Genomic DNA, 19,478 nt, shown 5'->3' with positions numbered 1-19,478 from the left:
CATCCTGCACAGTCTCAGGGAGCAGCGAGCTGGTGCCATCCCACCCTCGCCTTGCCCTGCCCAGGGGCAGCAGGCTGGCATCAGGGTCCCGAGGCGCAGAGGTGGCTCCTCCCGTGCCCTTGTCGAGAAGCTCCTTGCCCAGCATCGTGGGAAGGACAGGGCAGGGTGGGAGCACCTGCAGAGAGCAGGGAAATGTGGAACCCCTCTGCACTGGGGGCTTGAGCCCCAGGTAGCTCTGGATGGGCAAGTCCCTGCTGCCACACTTGTGGGGTTGAGAGCATGGAGCTGTTTCCTCCTGGCTGTGGCTTGGGAGGCACAGGGGATGCATGGAACAGCATGGCATGGCATGGCATGGCATGACACAGCCGTGGGACAAGCAAGGAGGGAGGAGTAGGAGGGAGGTGATGGGAGGGAACCAAGCTGCTGGTACAGTCGGCGTGGGAGGCTGGCAACGCCGGTGGGTGTGGGGCGGCACACACCCGGGGGGCTGCACCCTGGGCTGGGATCCAGCCAGAGCTGTCCATGGGCACCAGCGGGGCAGGAGGGAAGGTGAGTGCTGGGCTGAGGCTGTGGGGAGTGGGCAAGGTGGCAGGGGGGTGCTCGTGGTCCCCAAGGCTCCCAGGCAGGGGGATGCTGGGGCTGTCCCTGCCCTGTGTCTCTGTCCCTGTGCAGGGCTGGGACAGGGCAAGAGGAGCTGGTTGCTGACACCTGCTGCCCCGCTCCCAGCCCTGGTGCTTGCCGTCAGCATCTGTCCAAGCCGTGCTGCAGCAGAGGTGCCATGGGGCCTGGGTGTGCCAGCGTCCTGGGCTGGCTCCTGCTGGTGCAGGCAGCATTGCGAGCAGCAGGTAAGTGCTGGCGCCGTGTCCCCGAGCAGAGGGCTGCAGAGGTCAGTGGTTTGGGGCACCAAAGCCGTGGGTTCGGTGTCCATGGTGGGTTGGAGTGTGGCTCCTGCCGCAGACCTCTGTGCCTGCCCAGTTTCTCCTGCTGCAGGCAGCCGGCCCTGCGATGCCAAGGACTTTGGTCACGGCTCACTGGTGTGCGCCTGCAGTGCCACATACTGTGACACGCTGGACCCCGTGGTCCTGCCAGCCCTGGGCACCTATGTCAAGTATGAGAGCAGCAAGGCTGGCAAGCGGCTGGAGCGCAGCGAGGGGAGCTTCCAGCGCAATGCCAAGACCCCAGGTACCCGCTGCAGCTGGATGCTTGCCTGAGCACCAGGGAACGGAGTCTGTCTGTACACAGCAGCTGCAATGATGTTTGTCTCCCACAGAGTTCCATCTCACCCTGGACATGGCACAGCGGTACCAGAAGGTGAAGGGTTTTGGTGGGTCTGTCACAGATTCAGCTGCCATCAACATCCAGTCTTTGTCCAAGGATGCCCAGAACCACCTGCTCCGCTCCTATTTCTCTGAGGAAGGTGAGCCTGGGGCAGAGCGATGCTGCTGGGTGGCAGAGCCATTCTGTCCAGCCTTCCCTGCTGGGGGTTGGCTGCTGAGACTCATGCCAAAGGGCTGGGAGACTGCTGGAAGCCAGGGGGCTGCATCCCCTGAATACACCCCAGAGATGCCCATCACCACCCTCTCTGTCCCCAGGCATTGAGTACAACCTTGTGCGTGTCCCCATGGCCAGCACCGACTTCTCCATCCGCCTGTACACCTATGCTGATGTGGAGGGCGACTTCGAGCTGAAGCACTTCAACCTGACAGAGGAGGACACACAGATGAAGGTGAGTCCTACAGGGTGAACCCAAGGTGCCGTGGCTGCAGCCTGGGTGGAACAGGATGAGATGGGATGGGGAAGGGAAGCATCTTCCTGCTGATGGGGAGGGAGAGGACTCATCCTGCCACCTGCAATGACAGTGCTGGGGCAGACTCGGAGAGCTCACTGCCATCCTGGTTCTCCCCAGATCCCCACCCTCCAGGCAGCCCAGGCGGTGGCCAAGCGGCCGTTGTCACTGTACGCCAGCCCCTGGACCTCCCCGGTCTGGATGAAGACAAATGGTGCGATGACAGGGAGGGGGACACTGAAGGGCAGCCCTGGGGACAAGTACCACCAGGCCTGGGCCAAGTATTTCATCCGGTGAGGGGCCGTGAGAGTGCAGTGGGCACCGGGGTCACCATGCCCAGAGGTGGGGCTGGGGCTGCCGTGCCGGGGCTATTCACCAACTGCCCCCACGCCCAGGTTCCTGGACGAATACGCCAAGCACAACTTGACCTTCTGGGCAGTGACGGCAGGGAACGAGCCCACGGCCGGTGAGATTGTCTTCTACCCCTTCCAGTGCCTGGGCTTCTCCCCTGAGCACCAGCGGGACTTCATTGCACAGGACCTGGGCCCCGCGCTGGCCAACAGCTCCCACCATGATGTCCAGCTCATCATCCTGGATGACCAGAGGGTGATGCTGCCCTACTGGGCCCAGGTGGTGAGTCCCCATGGTGGTTCTTCTGGCTCCACGGCAGCTATCCTGGCCCCACGGCAGCTCTCCCAGCCCTGTGCCTTTCTCCTGCCAGGTTCTCAAAGACCCTGTGGCTGCCAGCTACATCAGCGGCATTGGCATCCACTGGTACCTGGACTTCCTGGCGCCCATCGACCTCACGCTCTCCATCACCCATCACCTCTTCCCGGACTATTTCCTCCTCTCCACAGAGGCCTCCACCGGCTCCTACTTCTGGGAGCCCAGGGTGGTGCTGGGTGGCTGGGACCGTGGGAGCAAGTATAGTCACAGCATCCTGACGGTAGGGCACGGCAGGGGCTGTTGACATGCTGGCCACCCCCTGCGCCCACCCACGGCTCAGCACCATCACCTGCCCCGCAGAACCTCAACAACTATGTGACGGGCTGGACCGACTGGAACCTGGCCCTGAACCTGGAGGGGGGTCCCAACTGGAGCAAGAACTACGTGGACAGCCCCATCATCGTGGACAGCAGCAAGGATGTCTTCTACAAGCAGCCCATGTTCTACCACCTGGGACACTTCAGGTGGGTTGGGGCCGGGGGTGGCTGATAAGGGGCTGCTGGCTCCTGCTGCCAGCTCTAGCCACCATTCCAGGCCCTGCGCTCAGGCCCTGCTTGTCCCTGCAGCAAGTTCATTCCCGAGGGCTCACAGCGCATGGGGCTGGCTGTGTCCAAGAAGTGCCGCCAGTGTGAGCTAGAGCACTCGGCTTTCCTGCGCCCCGACGGCGCCATCGTCCTGGTGGTCTTGAACCGGTGAGTAGCTCAGCCCTGTGCCCCAGCTCAAAGCCCAGCTGCCCCTTCTGACCTGCATCCCCTCTCGCATCCCCACAGCTTCCCCGTGGATGTGTCCTTCGGGATCTCTGACCCACAAGTTGGCTTCATTGAGGCCATGGCTCCTGGTGACTCTATCCAGACATTCCTGTGGAAGCAACCAGCCTAGTGCGGCCGTGGCTGGCAGAGGAGAGAGGTGCTGGCACCGGGAGCGCGGTGCTGGTGGAGGGCTTGGGGATGGGCCCCTGCACGGAGCTGGGGCTGCGGCACAGCCCCATGACACCCCAGTGGACCTGTTTGATCTGAGGGCTGCAATGCCTGCTCTTGTCTACATGTTTTCATAAAATAAACAGGTTTTCTACAACCTTGCCTGTGCCCTCTCTGCCCTCCCTTGCTGCCTGCTCAGTGGGCAGGACCGTGCCAGTAGCCAGAGGAGAAGGCAGGTTTGGGGTCAGCAGTACTTGCTGAGCTCCATGGGCTCCCATCCCACCTCTGCCCGGCTTCCTGGGGGCATCCTACCAGGGACTGGGTCTGTGCTGCAGGGAGGCAGGGGGCTGTCACCTGGAGGGGCAGCATCTCTCTCCCCTCTGCCCACTGCAGCATCCCGCCAGGCAGAGCAGGGGCCAGAAGCTGGCAGGAACCTGGGGCCAGCAGCAGCCAGGACCTGCAGCTGGGGTTCAGCACAGGGCCCCAATGTCAGCAGCTCCAGCTTCTCGTGGCCAGAGCAGGCGGCTGCATGCTGTGGTTTCTCCTGCCGGAGCAGCCATTGGCCTTCCAACCCCCCCCCCCCAGCTAATGGGAACCGGGAGCCTTGGGCACATACTTCCCGAGTGACGTTATGGGGGAGCGGGCACGGGGGGGCTGCACTGAGTCATCCCCTTCCCAGTGGGGCCCCTCAAACTGGGCCAGAGTGGGGGAGGCTCCACAGCTGGCCCCAGCACAGCAGCACAGTACCGTGGCTCCACTCCCGGCACAATGCGGGGGCCCCCCTGGCCATCACACCCATGTGGGGGGCACGTGGGATGTGTGTCTGGGGAGCTCGGCCCGGGAGTGCCAGGCACAGCCAGTCCCTAAGGGTGCCCACAGCAGCAGTGTCAGGATGCCAGCGGTGGCGCAGCCAGCGGCCGAACAAGCAAGGGCTGAGTGCCACCCGGCAGCCAGCATGCAGGCGAGCCTGGCCAGATGCCGCTTTTCCATTTGTGCGCTCGTAAACCAGCAGCAGCCAGAGAAAACCACAGCAGCACGGCCAGCCACAGGCCTGGGCCCCATGCGGCACGTCCCAAGGGTGCACCAACAGCGCTGCTGGGGCACACAGTGCTTGGGTGGCCACCCCCGGCCCCCCGTCCTGCTCTGCAGCTCAAGCCCCCTTGGCCACTGCATGGATCTGCGCTTACTGTGTGACGTGCTTTTGGCAGTGCCAGCTCCGAGGAACTCCCCATTGCTGGCAGGCATAGAGGAATGCAAACAGAGGAATTCCTGCTGCAGCTGTGGCCGCTCACCGCCCTGCTCACGCCGCTGTGGGGAACTGGGATCCAAGGTGTCCCTCCAGCAGCAGGGAGCGCTCCTGCCCCCCCCCCCCCCGGCGTGGGGACGCGTCCTGCCAAGAAGCCCAGGCCTCCCTTGCTGCTGGTTTCTGCTGCAGCAGAGACCGTCTCCAGCAGTGCTGCCGCTCTTGGGGAAGCCGGGCTGGCAGCAGTGTGGTGGTGGTGGGGCCTGGTTCCATACAACCTGCTGTCTGCTCTGCCTGGCAGCCAGAGGGCAGGGATGCTGCAGCGCAGGGCAGATGGAGGGAGGGCTCAGCCCCACAGCTGCCAGAGAAAGGATGGGGAATGCTGCCAAGACGCTCACAGATGCTTTTAGGAACCTAAAACCCTGCAGGTCTCCCCTTCGCCCCATCCCCAGAGAGCCCCAAGGCTGGGGATGAGGGCCAGAGCTGCGGAAAGGATGCAGGGTGCGGTACTGGGGCAGAGCCGGACAGGCAACAGGGCAGCACATCAGTGCCCACTGCAGCACTGCAGCCTGTGCAACTGGGGAAACTGGGGAAACTGGGAAGGGCCCCAAGCTTGCTGGGAGGACAAGAGGGAGCAGGTGGAGAGAGGGAGGTTTATTGGCATGGCAGTCGCGCTCCCCGTGGAGAGGGCTGGGATTCCTGGCAGGACATAGAGCAGAGCACCCACAGGGAACGATGCTGCCAGGCTCCCAGTGTAAAAACAGTCAGTTCCAGGGACCAGAGGAGGGACAGTCAAGCAGCTCTTCCTTACTCCTCCTCCTCCTCTTCCTCCTCCTCCAAGGTGATGGGCTGGCGGCCAGCCAGCCCTGTGCCACCACGCTGGATGGAGACGATGCCGCTCAGGAAGGCGTAGCCCAGCATAGCCACCAGTCCCACCAGCACCGACAGCAGCTGGTTCCGTCGTTTGTGGGGGTCCTCCTCTGTCTCGCCGCCATCAGCGCCCGCAGCCCGCGGGGCGCTGGCTAGGGGCTCACCTGGGGGGGCAGAGCAGGGGTGTGGAGGGAGAACAAGTCACCCTGAGCCCGTGGGGCGAAGTGGGGGGACGCATCTCACCTCCGTCCCAGGGGAAGTAGAGGCTAAGGATGGAGGTGCAGTAGTTGCACAGGTTCTGCAGGGACTTCAGGTGCTGCTGCAGTTTCCCGTTGGGCAGCTTTGCCTTCAGGAGTGGCGCCAGGCGGCTGAAGACAAAGGCGTCAAGGGAGGCTGGCCTGGGGCACAGAAACCTGCAACTGGGTCACGGTCCCTCTTGCTGTCCCCACCCAAAGCCACCCAGACACATCAGCCACCCCCAGCCCCCTGCGCCTCAGGGGACGGCAAGCAGCTCCTCCTCCTCAGGAAGGCTCTCTGCTTCCAGCTCCCAAGGTGAGGAGGGGGAAAGCAGGATGATCCCACCCCGGCGCAATTCTACTAGCTCCAACAAGAGATGGGGAAAGAGATGCTGGGGCTGGCAGCAGCTCCTGCAGTCTTAATTCTGCCGCCCACATCGCTCTGCGCTGCCACAGACAGCTGTGTCCTGTGTGAGCCCATCCAACCCCCAAAGCGATGTGCATGGGCTGCAGCTTCCCTGCAGACCATGGGGTCTCGGTGCTGCCTGGGTGTGGGGGGCTCTCAGGCCCCAGAGCACCTTCCCCCTATGGCCACCTACGAGTCTCCGAAGAAAAACTTCTGGGAGCCGAGGCGCTGGGACAGGAGTGTCAGGCATTCCCGAGCATCCCGGTAGAGCTGGAGAAGGATAGAGGGTTGTCACCCACCCAGCCACGCAGCAGACTGCCACAGTGCTAAGGGGAGTGGGAAGAGGGTGCTCAGCCAGGGCGAGGCCCGGACCCCAATTAAGATTTTGGCCTTGTGTGCGTCCCTCTGAGCACTAGCCGAGGACCTGCTGTGCCCAGACCGCATCTCCTCACCTCCTTCTCCAGCTTCTCCTCGTCCTCCATGTAGCTGTCTCCCCACATAAGCTGCAGCCGCTCCAGGTGCTGCTTGTGCATGCAGTTGGGCAGGAAGAAGTTCAGGGGGAAGGGAATGGTTTCAGTGTACCACTTCCGCGTGTGCTCCACGTAGTTCTTTGTGTCCACCCAGAAGGTGTGGATCTGCAGCGGAGAAAAATCCATGCCCAGGCCATGGCAGGGCTAGAGCCAGCGCAGCCTTTTGCCGTGGCGGGCACCATAGAGCCCATGCCTGGCGCTGCACACACAGGTGCCACGTGTCTGGCACAGGACTGGCTTTCCCAGAGACCGCGAGGGTCTGAGGGAGCACCAGGATCAACGCCAGACCCCAGCCCTGGCTACACAACCCACTGCTGTCACACAAGAACCCTGGCACCCTGATTCCTGCTACTGATGCTCCAGACACCTGGGATTTTGTTGCCTGCAACATTCTCTGCCTCTCCTTGCAGGTGGGCTCACAACCGAGACCCCCAGCATCACTCCAGGGAGCAGATCCGGTCCTCGGCAAGACTACCTTCCTCCTGTGTCCCCCGGAGATGAGGAGACTCACCAGCACTGGCAGCAGTTTCTCTTCCAGCAGGGACACGAAGGCCAGCGTGTCCGCACCTTGCGTAGCTGAGAGGTCGTAGTCAGCATTATACTTCTGCAAAGCAAACGCAAGGAGCGTGATCCGGAGGGGAAGTGGCAAATCCTGCCCATGCCTCTTGGGTGACCATGACAAAGCCTCTTTCTTCCCAGGGGGACTCCAGTGCCCTCCAGCCCCTAGCCTGAAGCAGGGGGTGCCCCTTTTCTCCCCCTACCTGTTTCCTGAGGTGAGTTATGATCTGCTGCATTTTGGAGATGGTGCCCTCATCCTGTGTCTTCAGCGCAGGCAGGCGCCCTGAGAGCAGGGAGAGGGGTGGCTGAAGGCAGCAGTGCCCAGGGTGCCACCCTGCCACGGATGTGGTGGGGGACACTGTGCCGGGGTGAACGGCCCCCATGCTTGGGTGAGGGGGTGTAAAGCAGAGTGCGAGGTGCATGTGGCAGGGTGGAGGGCATGTAAGGTGGGGCAGGGAGGCACAGTGACGCAAGGGGTGTGAGTAAGGATGAAAGCTGTGTGTGACGGGACATGGGGAGCATGCCAGGACGAGGGGGATGCAACGGGGGAAGGGGGGCATGCAATAGGACAGGGGGGTGTGATGGGGTGAGAGGGATGCACAATGGGGCAGGGGGGTGTGATGGGGGTGTGCGATGGGACAGGGGGTGTGATGGGGCGGGGGGTGCAATGGGGCAAGGGGGGTGTGCAATAGGACAGGGGTGTGTGATGGGGTGGGAGGGGTGCGCAGTGGGGCAGGGGGGTGTGATGGGGGTGTGCGATGGGACAGGGGGGCGCGATGGGGGCGTGCAATGGGGCGAGAGGGGCATGCAATGGGGCAGGGGGCTGCGATGGGGTGAGGGGGTGCGATGGGGGCGTGCAATGGGGCGAGAGGGGCATGCAACGGGGCAGGGGGCTGCGCGATGGGGCAGAGGGGTGCAATGGGGCAAGGGGTGCAATGGGGCAAGGGGGGTGTGCAATGGGGCAGGGGGTGTGATGGGGCGGGGGGTGCAATGGGGCAAGGGGGTGTGCAATGGGGTGGGGGGTTGATGGGGCGAGGGGGGTGTGCGATGGGGCAGGGAGTGTGATGGGGCGGGGGGAGTGCGATGGGGTGAGGGGGCTGTGCAGTGAGGCAGGGAGGTGTGCAATGGGGCAAGGGGTGCGATGGGGCGGGGGGCAGCGGGCAGTGACGGTGCGGAGGGTCGGGTAGCCCCGGCGGGGGCCCTTACCGGAGGGGCTCCTCCAGGGGCTGGTGACCCGGTGCACCTTCAGCGGCGCCCCCGTGAACCGCGCGTAGGTCTGCGGGAGAGGAGAGAGGGGGCGGGAGCGGGGGCTCGGCCGCGGGGGGGGACGCACAGGCCCCGGCCCCGCCGCCGCCCCCGGCCCCGCCGCCGCTCACCAGCACGGCCAGGCAGTCGGGGTCCACCGAGGGCAGCCCCCAGCCCCCGGCCCAGCAGAACAGCTCCATGGGCGCCGCCATCTTCCCGCCCGACCCGGAACCACACGGGCCGGCTCCGCCCGCCCCCACCGCGGGGCGGCCCCGCAGCACCGGCCCGGAGTCGCTCCGTGCACCGAGCGCGGCGGAGCGGAGCCCCGGGGCCGGGGATGGATGCGCTTGCCGCGTCCCTGGGGCCGGGACCCGCGCTCCGTCCCACCTGTTTCCATGGAAAGAAAACAGGGGCGGTAGCCCGCTGGCAGCGGAGGGAGGGGAAAGTCCCGTGTGTCGTGTCCCCCCCTTCCCGTTACCCGGGGGCTGGGGACGGGAGAGCGGGGCTGGGGCGGCCCCGGGGCTGGGCCCGGCCCGTTGTTATGGAGCCGGGGGAAACAGGAGTAAACAGGGGCCGGGGAGCCGCGGGCCGCCCGCCCGCCTTGGCCGGCGCTCAGCGGGGAGCGGCTCGGCCGGCCCGAGCACCCCCGGGAGGCCCGGGGGGGGCGGTCCGGCAGCACAGACCGGCCCCGGGCGCTGCCCCGCGGGTCGCCGCCGCCCGAAGGCACGGCGGGGTCTCCCGCAGCGGCCCCGGCGCCCCCGCTCCCGCTCCCCGCAGCCCGGGGCGGAGGGGAGTTGAGCTACCGGGATGAGCTCATCGTGTTACTGCGGGGCTTGGGCCGGGTCCCGGTGCTGATTTATGCCGCTGAGCGCTCTCCAGGCGGGCTGGCTCCGCTCCGTTCTCTCCTCTCCCGCCTGCCCGGGGAGCAGCGACAGGCCCGGGGGCTCCGCCTGCCCGGGGGGCTGGCACCTCGACCCGGGGTGCCCTGGCAAAGCAGCCCCGCACCGTCGCCGTGCCGTCGGCTGCCGGCGACCTGCGGGAAGACAACAGCTCTCCCGGGCTGGGATGCTCCGGCGCTGCTGGGGCGGCTCTGGCTGGCGAGAAGGCGGCCCCAGACTGCCTGACCTCCCGGTGAACCGGCGCCTGCCACACTCAATTTCTGTGAGCGGGAGCCGCGCCAGGGGCGGGTAGCGCCAGGGCGGCCGGTGGGTCGCCCGTAGCCCCGGGCCCGGTGCGCCGCGCCCCGCCGTGCTCCTCTCCGCCGGCGGGGCTGCGAGCGGGCCGCCGTGGCCGAGCACCCGCCGGGGTCCCCGGGATGCGCGCCCCGTGATTGACGGCTCTTTGTTTCCTCCTCGCCGGCAGCGCCGGCCCCTCCCCGCTCGCGCCGCGCCACCCCGCCCCGCCGCCGCTCTCCGCTCCGCACCGGCGGTACCGGCGGCATGGGGGCACCGGCAGCCGCGGGGGGCCCGGTGCTCGGCGCGCTCCTGGCGCTGCTCCTGCTGGGCGCCGCCGCGGCGGCTCGCCCGGGGCTGCAAGGTAAGGCTGCTGCCGGGCCGGGCCCCGGGGTGGCCTCGACGGGCTGAGGCGGACGGGGCGCCCGGCCCGCTGCCAGCCGGGAGGCAGCGGCTGGAGCCCACCCTGGGCCCGCTGCCGCCAGCCGGGGTCTCCCAGCCCCCCTCCCCGGCCCCGGACCGCTGACAGCGGCTCGGCTCGCTCTGGGAGGTCCGGCAGCCAGGCTGCGGGCAGCGGGGAACAGAGGGAGATTCATCCCCGGAGCTCGGGGCGGGGGGGTGAGGGGGCCGCCGGCAGCCCCCAGGGCTGGCTCTGCCCGGGGGCAGCTCGGGGCAGAGAGCCGCCGGTCCCGCCTGGACGCCGGTCCCGATGCCGTCTCAGGGCGGCGGGAGGGGCTCCGGTCGCGCCGCGCAGGTCAGCGGGGGCTCCCGGGGCCGCGGTGCACGGCTGGGGCTTGCCCCGGCGCTGGGGCTCCTCCCGGTCTGCCGGGTGCGGTTGTACGGAGCAGGCGGCCACCCGTGCGGCGGCGGGACCGGGCTCTCCGTGCTTCCCCGGAGCGCCCCGAGCCGGTGCCGAGGGCCGGGCCGTCCCTCCAGCGGCTCCCGGTCCCGCAACGGCCGTCGGGGCCGGTCCCGGAGGGCGGCGGAGGCTGGGGGGGGGGCGGGGGAGGCTCCGCGCTGCCCCCGCAAGCTCCACGTGAGCTGCGTCCCCGCTCCGCGGTCCCGCGGGGCCGGACTGGCTCGCCCAGCCCTGTCCGCCCCGGCTGCGGGATGCTGGGGGCCGGCGAGGGGCTGCAGCCGCCGCCGCTGGGAAGCCCCAGCTGCGGAGCAGGGGAGCAGGGCGGGCTCCGGACCGGTAACCCCGCTGGGCCGCCGGTGGCGGGGGCTCCGCGAGTCCCTCTCGGCGGCGCGGACCCGGCGCTGCCGGTGCTGGAGCGCCACCGCGCGGGGCCGGGGCTGGGCGGGGCCCGGAGCCCTCGGGGCTTCCCCGGCCCCCCCACCTCGGGCCCGGCGGTCCAGGGACACCCCCCCGCCGCCCTGGCTCCATCCCCTCGGTCTGGCCGGGCTCGCAGCGGGCAGGGCCGCAGTGCCCCGCACCGGGCATCTCTGCGCTCCTGCAGCCGGAGCTGCGGCTGCCGGTCAGGATGCGACCCCTGTGCCTGGCTCCCACAGTCATCGACCTGCTGATGGTGAGCGAGGCCCGGCAGATGGCCAGCATAACGCACAAGATCCGGATGGAGCTCCTGACAGTTAATGATGTTTACCTCCTCTCCACCTTCCGCCTGCCCCCTAAGCAGGGGGGGACCCTCTTCGGCCTCTACTCCAAGAAGGACAACACGAGGTGGCTGGAGGTCTCTGTGGTGGGAAAAATCAACAAAGGTGGGTGCCTGCTGCGTGGGGATGTGCTGGCCCTGGTCTTGCCCTGATGCTCAAAGAGAAATGGGGGCCGAGTTCCTGCCATACAAGGGGCCTGCTGGGGAGAGCAGTGGGGTGTGCGTGGGTCCTAGGAGGTGCTGGTGCTGTGGGGGGGAGAGCTGACGGCCCCTTCCCACTCCTCCGCAGTCCTGGTGCGCTACCTGCGGGAAGACAACAAGCTCCACTCGGTCAACCTGCAGCACGCGCATGTGGCGGATGGACAGAGCCACACCATCATCGTGCGCCTGAGCGGGCTGCGCGGGGACATGCTGAGTGTGGAGCTTTACGTCGACTGCAAGCAGATGGACTCCAGTGTGGGGCTGCCTGAGCTGTCGGAGATCCCCCTGGCAGAGGTGGAGTCCATCGAGGTGCGCACAGGGCAGAAGGCCTACCAGAGGATGCAGGTGAGTGCCGGGACCCCCCCGGGGAGCCGAGACACCCCCTGCGCCCTTGGGGACAGGCAGAGCCTCCCCACGGCTGACTGCGTCTCCACTTGTACATCAGGGGTTCGTGGAGTCGATGAAGCTGATCCTGGGAGGGTCCATGAGCCGCGTCGGGGCCCTGAGCGAGTGCCCTTTCCAAGGAGATGAGTCCATTCACAGCGCAGGTAACAGCATGTCCATGCCCTGTGCCGAGCATGGCAGTGTGGAGGGCTGACGGGGTCACCCATGCGTGCTGTGTGCAATGGCACATAGAGGTGGGAGGTGAGAGCATGCCGCACAGAGGAGTGTTCCTGCCTCTCCCGGTCCAGGTGTCCCCACGCAGGTGGGAGCTCCTGTGCTGACCAGGAGCAACTGTGCAAAGGTGATACTGCTGGGCTTTGATGGCAGCATTCAGTAATATCTCGTCTCTCTCCTTGCAGTGACAAGCGTGCTGGCCTCCATCCTTGGTAAGTCCCTCCTCTGCTTCCCTGGTGCAAGGGTGATGGCAGCACTTGGGGTTCCATGGAGGCAGAAAACTCTCTGCAGTCTGTCCCAGTGCCCCAGGTGCCTGCAGGGCCCCAGGATGGGGTGGATCAGAGGGCACGGGATGCGCTACAGGGGAGGGGGTCCTGTGTGGACAAGGGAGGAGGAGGACAGGCCGTTGGCTGTCTTGTCTTCCCGGTTCTGTGCTGGAGGGCAGAGCAGTCCTGGCCAATGGCCCGGGGGGCTGCATCTGTCCCGGGGCTGACCTCGTCCTTTCTGCTCTTGGCAGGCGAGCAGACCAAGGCGCTGGTCACGCAGCTGACCCTCTTCAACCGGCTTCTGACCGAGCTGCGGGAAGACATTAGGGACCAGGTGAGACAGTGCGGCGGTACCAGCCCCCCCTAGGCTGGATTTCCCAAGAGCACAGTGCAAGCCAGTACGCCGCATCCCCCTGATGCTCAGTGCCTTGCTGCCTCGCAGGTGAAGGAGATGTCTCTGATCCGCAACACCATCATGGAGTGCCAGGTCTGCGGTGAGTGCTGGCGAGGCTCTGCTCCCACCTCAGGGGGCCAAAGGGCTGCTCTGTCTCACCACCTGCCTGGCCCTCCTCAGGCTTCCATGAGCACCGGTCCCGCTGCAACCCCAACCCCTGCTTCAGCGGCGTGGACTGCATGGAGACGTACGAGTACCCCGGGTACCGCTGCGGGCCCTGCCCACCGGGGCTGGAGGGCAATGGCACGTACTGTGCCGACATCGATGAGGTGGGCACGGTCCTGGGGTGGGTCAGCAGCCCCAGCGCTGCCAGAGCAGTGTGGGCAGACGATACTTCCCCTCTCCGGATGCATCCTGAAGCAAGGGAAGGGCCCTGCCAGGATGCCACGGGGCAGTGGTCACCCCAAGGTGCAGGATGCCATGCCTGAGGTTGAAGCCTGTCTCTCTCCTCGTGCCGCAGTGTGCTCATGCCAACCCCTGCTTCCCTGGCTCCAAGTGCATCAACACAGCCCCCGGCTTCCGCTGTGAGCCCTGTCCCCGTGGCTATCGGGGCAACACTGTCTCCGGCGTGGGGGTGGACTACGTGAGGGCCAGCAAGCAGGTGAGTGTGGTGGCGTGGGACTCGGCCGGATCCCCATGGGTGCTCCAGGCTGCTGAGCTCAGGGATGGGTGGAGGATGCTGTGCCTGCCAGAGGAGGGCAGCTTTCCTGGGACAGGAATGGGCAGAACTGCAGGCAGGGAAAGGCCCCGGGTGACGGTTTCTCCCACGCGGCTCGCAGGTTTGCACGGATATTGATGAATGCAACGATGGCAACAATGGAGGCTGTGACCCCAACTCCATCTGCACCAACACGCTGGTGAGCAGAGCTGCCCTGCTCTCCTGCCTCGTATCTGGGGCCGCTCTGCTTCCCTAATCCTGCCCCTGCCCTCTCTTTCCCAGGGCTCCTACAAGTGTGGTCCCTGCAAGTCAGGGTTTGTTGGGAATCAAACGTCCGGCTGTGTCCCGCAGAAGTCCTGCAGCACTCCCACCTCCAATCCTTGCGACATTAACGGCTTCTGCATGTTTGAGAGGAATGGTGAAATTTCCTGTGCGGTGAGTGGGGGACAGGGGCAGGGAGGAGGGTGAAGTGGGGGTGTACAGAGGGTATCAGCACGGGCAGCAGTTGGTCCTGCCAGGGCCTTTCCCCGCTTCCCAGCCCTTGATTTCTTCTTTCTGCAGTGCAACGTGGGCTGGGCTGGCAACGGTAATGTGTGCGGGCAAGACACGGACCTTGATGGCTATCCAGACGAGCCCCTGCCGTGCATCGACAATAACAAGCACTGCAAGCAGGTGGGCTCCCAGAGAGGGAGGGCAACGTCCTCGGGCAGGGGGTGCCAGGGCTCAGGGAGCCTGTGGCAGGGCTGTGCTTCAGACCTCATCTCCTCCCCATCTTTAATGCTGTCTGTGCCTGCAGGACAACTGCCGCCTGACACCGAATTCGGGGCAGGAGGACGCCGACAATGATGGCATCGGGGACCAGTGTGACGATGATGCCGACGGTGATGGCATCAAGAATGTGGAGGTGGATGTGCTGGGCAGAGGGCTTCTCCCTTTGGCTTGGTGCTGACTCCCTCAAGATACTCCTCCTGGGGATTGGCAGGCTTGTGGCTCTGGGATGCGCTCACTCAGCATGCTAGAGATGTCCTCCCACCCTGACCTGTGCGGGACTGTGGCCTCTTGTCTGCCAGCCACTGCAGCGCGGTCATCCCTGTCCTCTTCCCCACAGGACAACTGCCGGCTCTTCCCCAACAAGGACCAACAGAACTCGGACACCGACTCCTTCGGGGACGCCTGTGACAACTGCCCCAACGTGCCCAATAACGACCAGTGGGACACGGACAGCAACGGTGAGGGGGACGCTTGCGATAATGACATCGATGGGGATGGTGAGTGGCTCTTGGGGCTGGTCTGCCTGTGCGGGGCTAGGGCTGCTCACAGAGCAGGGATGCTCTCGTGCCAGGCTGGGGGGAATGAGGGCATCCACCCAGGGCTGCCCTTGCAGGGATTCCCAACATGCTGGATAACTGCCCCAAGGTGCCTAACCCCCTGCAGACAGACCGGGATGAGGATGGCGTTGGGGACGCCTGTGATAGTTGCCCTGAAATGAGCAACCCCACTCAGGTATGGCTGGGGCCAGGCTGGGGCAGGGGGCTTGGGGCATGCAGGGCCCTGCCCAGCTGGGGAGCGGTGCATCCTTCTGCAGCGTGGCTGGGCCCCCTCGCCCCAGAGTGTCCGCTGAACTAGGGCTCTGGTCTCCTCCAGACAGATATGGACAGTGACCTGGTAGGAGACATCTGTGACACCAATGAGGACAGGTGGGGACTGCACTGCTGCAGAGTCACCTCCCCATCCCATCCTGTTCTGTCCTGTCCCCGGGGGCAGAGCTGGGTTCCTGGCTCGGGGACCCAGGAAGGGGGGATGACGGGGTCTTCAGGGTTGGCAAGGGTGCTGGGACGTGGTGCCAGGACCCTGGGTTGTGGCTCTCTTCTGACCCTGTTCTTGCTCCCAGCGATGGGGATGGGCATCAGGACACCAAAGACAACTGTGCCGAGATCCCCAACAGCTCCCAGCTGGACTCAGACAACGACGGGCTGGGAGATGACTGTGACAATGACGATGACAACGATGGCATCCCTGACTACACAGCGCCTGGTCCAGACAACTGCCGCCTCATCCCTAACCCCAACCAGAAGGACTCAGATGGTGAGCACGGGGCAGGCGGGAGGAGGCAAAGCTGCGTGGGCTTGCCCCGGCCCTGACTAGGGTGCATGTCCCCAGGGAACGGTGTGGGTGACGTGTGCGAGGAGGACTTTGACAATGACACGGTGGTGGACCAGCTGGATGTGTGCCCCGAGAGCGCCGAGGTGACACTGACTGACTTCCGTGCCTACCAGACCGTCATCCTCGACCCCGAGGGGGATGCCCAGATTGATCCCAATTGGGTTGTCCTCAACCAGGTGTGGGTGCTACCCCCAGTGTTTCTGGGGTCTGTGCTGCTGTGGTGGGAGCAAAAGAGGGCCGGCGGGTCCCTTAGGGATGCTGGGGATGTCCCTCACCCAGCTGTCCCCCACAGGGCATGGAGATCGTGCAGACCATGAACAGTGACCCAGGCTTGGCTGTTGGTAAGAGATGCTCTCCCACCTGCAAGCGCCATGGGACAGCCCCCCTACTTCTGTCCCCCTGCGCTGGGGGGTGAGGGCCGGTTCTTTGCTCCACACAGGGATGAAGGGTGGGCTGAAGGGAGGCAGGGTGCAGGGTCCTATGCCACGGGAGAGGGCTCCTTGCTGCATTTGCCTGCCTGTAGGCTACACGGCCTTCAACGGGGTGGACTTCGAGGGCACCTTCCACGTCAACACCGTCACCGACGATGACTATGCTGGCTTCATCTTCAGCTACCAGGACAGCGCCAGCTTCTATGTGGTGATGTGGAAGCAAACGGAGCAGACGTACTGGCAGGCCACCCCTTTCCGTGCTGTGGCCGAGCCAGGGCTGCAGCTCAAGGTGGGTGTTGGCCACCCTGTGGGCTGGGTCACACAGCCCACCCCCCCACCCCCGGCCATGTCCCCCCTGACAACCTCTGCACCCGCAGGCAGTGAAGTCCTCGACGGGCCCAGGGGAGCACCTGCGCAACGCGCTGTGGCACACGGGCCACACGCCCGACCACGTCCGCCTGCTCTGGAAGGACCCACGCAATGTGGGCTGGCGGGACAAGACGTCGTACCGCTGGCAGCTGGCGCACAGGCCCCAGGTGGGCTACATCAGGTGAGCGGGGACCAGGCACGGGGAGGGGGGCACAGAGGCTGCTGCCATGGGAGCTGCTCTGGCTACTGCATAGGGGGAGGATGCTGGCTGTTGGGTGGGGTCCAGCCCCCGTGGGACCACACCGGTGGGGGGATACCAGCTGTTGGGATGGGGGTCCCCCTCAGTGGGGCCACTCCTCGGTGGGGCCACCCCGGTGGGGAGGCTGCCGGCCATTGGGAAGGGGTCCGGCCCCTCGTGTAGTCCAGCCCCTCGTGTGGTCCAGCCCGGGGGGGACGATGCCAGCTGTGGGGAGGGGTCCTGCCCCGGTGGGGCCACGGGTGCGTTTCCCCTTTAAGGATCCCGTCGGGGCGGCCGCCGCCGGGGGCGGGGCGGGGGGGGGGGGTCTGCGGGCCGGGCCCGTCCGCCCCGCCGGGCCCCCGCGGCCATTGTCCCGTCGCCATGGCGACCCCGCCGGCCGCCGGCGCCTTTCACATGCAAAGCGCCCGACAAAGGCGACGGGGCCGGGCCGGGCAGGGGGCCCCCTCCCGGGGAGGGGGGTGGTGGGTGTCCGGCCACGGCGGGGCGCCCCCATCCCAGCCCCCGCGGGACGCCCTGTTCCCTGGCCGGTACCCCAATCCCACCTCGGGGCGGGATGCCCCGGCTCCAGCCCGGTGCCCCCGGCTCCCCCAGCCCAGCCCAGCCTAGCCCCGTGGCAGGATGCCTGACGCTGGCCCCGGTGGGGTCCCGGTCCCCCGCTGACCGGCCGGGCCGTTCCGTTCCCCTCCCGCAGGGTGCGGCTGTATGAGGGCCCGCGGCTGGTGGCCGACTCCGGGGTGATCATCGACACCACCATGCGCGGGGGACGGCTGGGGGTCTTCTGCTTCTCCCAGGAGAACATCATCTGGTCCAACCTGCAGTACCGCTGCAACGGTGAGCACGGACACACACACCCCCCCTGCGGGGCCACCGCCCCCCCCCCCCCCCGAGCCGGGGGCCGAGAGCACGCAGCGCATCTCCTTCCCCGCCCCTGCTGCGGGGGTCGGTCCTGGCCGGGGGATTCTCCCGCTTTACCGGGCCTTGCCCGTCCCCCCCCCCCCGGCTCCTGACGTCCGCATCCCCCCCCCCCCCCCCCCCCGCTCTCCCCCCGCAGACACGATCCCTGCCGACTTCGAGCCCTTCCGCCGGTTCCTGCTGGAGGGACGCGAGTGAGCGGCCGCGCCCGGCCCGGGCCCCCCCCCACCCCCGCCAGGGGCTCTCCGAGCGCCGCAGCCCCTCCCGGCCGGGCCCCGCTCCCGGCCCACACACCCCCCCTCCGCGGACTTTGCACTGCCGGTACCGGCGCGTGCGGCCGGCAGCGGGGCGAGCGGGGCCCCGCGGGTGGCGGGGCTACCCCCCCTCCGCCCACCTCTCCCGCCCTGCCCGCGGCGCTGCCTGCTGCTGCGGTCCCTGCCCGAAGTCTGGCCATAAAGTTTTGAGTGTTTTCTAGCCTGCGCGCCCGGTTCCTGGGGGGGGGGGGGTCCCGGTGCCCCGAGAGGGCGCTGCCCCCCCCCCAACCCCCTCCCCCCCCCCGCTCTCGGCTCCGTCCCGCGCCGTCCTCCGGTGGTCGTCGCAGGGGATGGAGTAGGGGGGGGGGGAACCCGGTGCCCGGCCGGTCCCACTGGCGGAGTCCACGGCGGCGGGAGGCCGGGACGAGTGCAATATTGGTAGGCGAGAGCACAACACTGCACCGCATCCCGTCCCTCCCGCCGCCCCGGAGGGAACGGAGCGCAGCCGCCGCCGCCGCTCGGGCCGCTCCGTGGGAACTGCGCGGCGCGCGCCGAGTCCCGGCGGCAGTGCCCGGTCGCCATGGCGACGGGTGTCCCGGCAACGCGGCGGAATGCGCCCCCCCCTCCCCTTCCTGCCCCGGAGCGCGCGGGGCCGGCACCGGCCCCGGCCCGGCCCCCCCCCCCCCCCCCTTCCCTCGCGGCGGTGGCGGCGGCGACAAAGGGCGCGGCGGCCTCGAGCCCCCCTCTTAAAAGGGCAACGCGGTGGTCGCGGGGCTGCCTCGCCGGTTCCGGTACCTGGGCGAGCGTTGTCCGCTGCCCGTTCCCGCCCCGGGGCCGCCGCGGGCCGGGGCTTCCCGGGGGGGGGGGCCGGGGCATCACGGCGGGGTTGCGCGCACCTGTGCGGGGCCGGGGCAGGTGAAATCACCGCTCTGCACCGAGCGCCTCCCGTCCCGCCCGCCCCCCCCCCCGCCAGCAGGTGCACGGCGGGGCGGGGCTCGTGCCGCCCCCTCCCCCCAGCTACGAGGGGCGTCCGCGGGCCCGGGTCCCGGTCCGCGTCCCGGTCCCCGTCCCGGTCTCGCTCGGCGGAGCCGGGGCGCGCGTTGCGGGGGGCCACGCCCGCCAGGGGGCGCCGCAGTTCAAGCGCCGCCGGGCGGGGCGGGGCGGGACCGGGCCGGGCCTGGACCCAACGGCCCCGCTCAGCCCCACGGACATGTGTAGGCACCCGGTACGGTCGGTCTGGCCGCAAGGCCCCCGAGCCCGGTGCCCTCAGGGGACGGGGACGTGGATCTGCGTGTGCGGCCCCTTCCTTTCCCTCCGCTCCCCCCGCGCAGCGCGGCCTCTGCCGGGGGGAATGCCGCACCCTTAAAGCCGCGCTTTAGCGCGCTGCGGGGGGGGGGGGGGGGGGGGCTGGGAGGGGGGCATTTGGGGGGGGCGGGCCGGGATCCGCAACCCCGGTGCTGCGCTGCAGCCGAGAGCCGAGCTCGGTACAAAGAGCCGAACGTGCCAGGGGCAGTGGGAGGCGCTGTCCGGCCGGCGGGGGGCGGCCCTTCCCCACGGCTGGGGGGCTTTCGGGGAGGCCCCGAGCGCCCTG

General features: G+C 67.7%; 3 protein-coding genes across 4 annotated transcripts; 2 read left to right on the top strand and 1 right to left on the bottom strand.

Moving 5' to 3' along the window:
• The first annotated feature begins 778 nt into the window (after positions 1–778).
• On the top strand, positions 779–3,391 carry LOC126041058 (lysosomal acid glucosylceramidase-like). Its single transcript, XM_049806275.1, has 10 exons — positions 779–845; positions 991–1,182; positions 1,271–1,417; positions 1,593–1,726; positions 1,907–2,079; positions 2,182–2,419; positions 2,508–2,732; positions 2,813–2,976; positions 3,079–3,204; positions 3,283–3,391. The coding sequence occupies exons 1-10, from the start codon at positions 779–781 to the stop codon at positions 3,389–3,391; spliced, it is 1,575 nt and encodes a 524-aa protein (XP_049662232.1).
• A 1,904-nt stretch (positions 3,392–5,295) lies between these two features.
• On the bottom strand, positions 5,296–9,573 carry MTX1 (metaxin 1). Of its 2 annotated transcripts, none has more exons than XM_049806640.1 (9): positions 9,321–9,573; positions 8,649–8,904; positions 8,479–8,548; positions 7,476–7,555; positions 7,226–7,318; positions 6,637–6,819; positions 6,378–6,454; positions 5,786–5,955; positions 5,296–5,706 (listed from the first exon to the last, which is right to left on the bottom strand). In XM_049806640.1, exons 1-9 carry the CDS (start codon positions 9,332–9,334, stop codon positions 5,480–5,482), a joined length of 1,170 nt encoding a protein of 389 aa, XP_049662597.1. In that variant the 5' UTR covers positions 9,335–9,573; the 3' UTR covers positions 5,296–5,479. The 2 variants fall into 2 exon arrangements, with proteins under 2 accessions (XP_049662597.1, XP_049662598.1); XM_049806641.1 differs by having other exon boundaries at positions 5,297–5,706; positions 5,786–5,940; positions 9,321–9,569.
• Positions 9,574–9,946: 373 nt separating this feature from the next.
• THBS3 (thrombospondin 3) lies at positions 9,947–18,113 on the top strand. The gene is made up of 23 exons (XM_049806225.1): positions 9,947–10,053; positions 11,202–11,408; positions 11,592–11,848; positions 11,949–12,051; positions 12,307–12,333; positions 12,639–12,721; positions 12,830–12,881; positions 12,962–13,110; positions 13,302–13,442; positions 13,621–13,698; positions 13,782–13,934; positions 14,061–14,171; positions 14,296–14,403; positions 14,608–14,767; positions 14,884–15,002; positions 15,144–15,196; positions 15,391–15,584; positions 15,660–15,838; positions 15,955–16,003; positions 16,186–16,382; positions 16,471–16,643; positions 17,413–17,552; positions 17,773–18,113. The coding sequence occupies exons 1-23, from the start codon at positions 9,957–9,959 to the stop codon at positions 17,829–17,831; spliced, it is 2,889 nt and encodes a 962-aa protein (XP_049662182.1). The 5' UTR covers positions 9,947–9,956; the 3' UTR covers positions 17,832–18,113.
• Positions 18,114–19,478: the final 1,365 nt, after the last annotated feature.

The sequence above is a fragment of the Accipiter gentilis genome, chromosome 7, assembly GCF_929443795.1.
Source record: "Accipiter gentilis chromosome 7, bAccGen1.1, whole genome shotgun sequence".
Classification (NCBI taxonomy): Eukaryota; Metazoa; Chordata; class Aves; order Accipitriformes; family Accipitridae; genus Astur; species Astur gentilis.
This window is presented reverse-complemented; position numbering and strand designations above follow the sequence as displayed.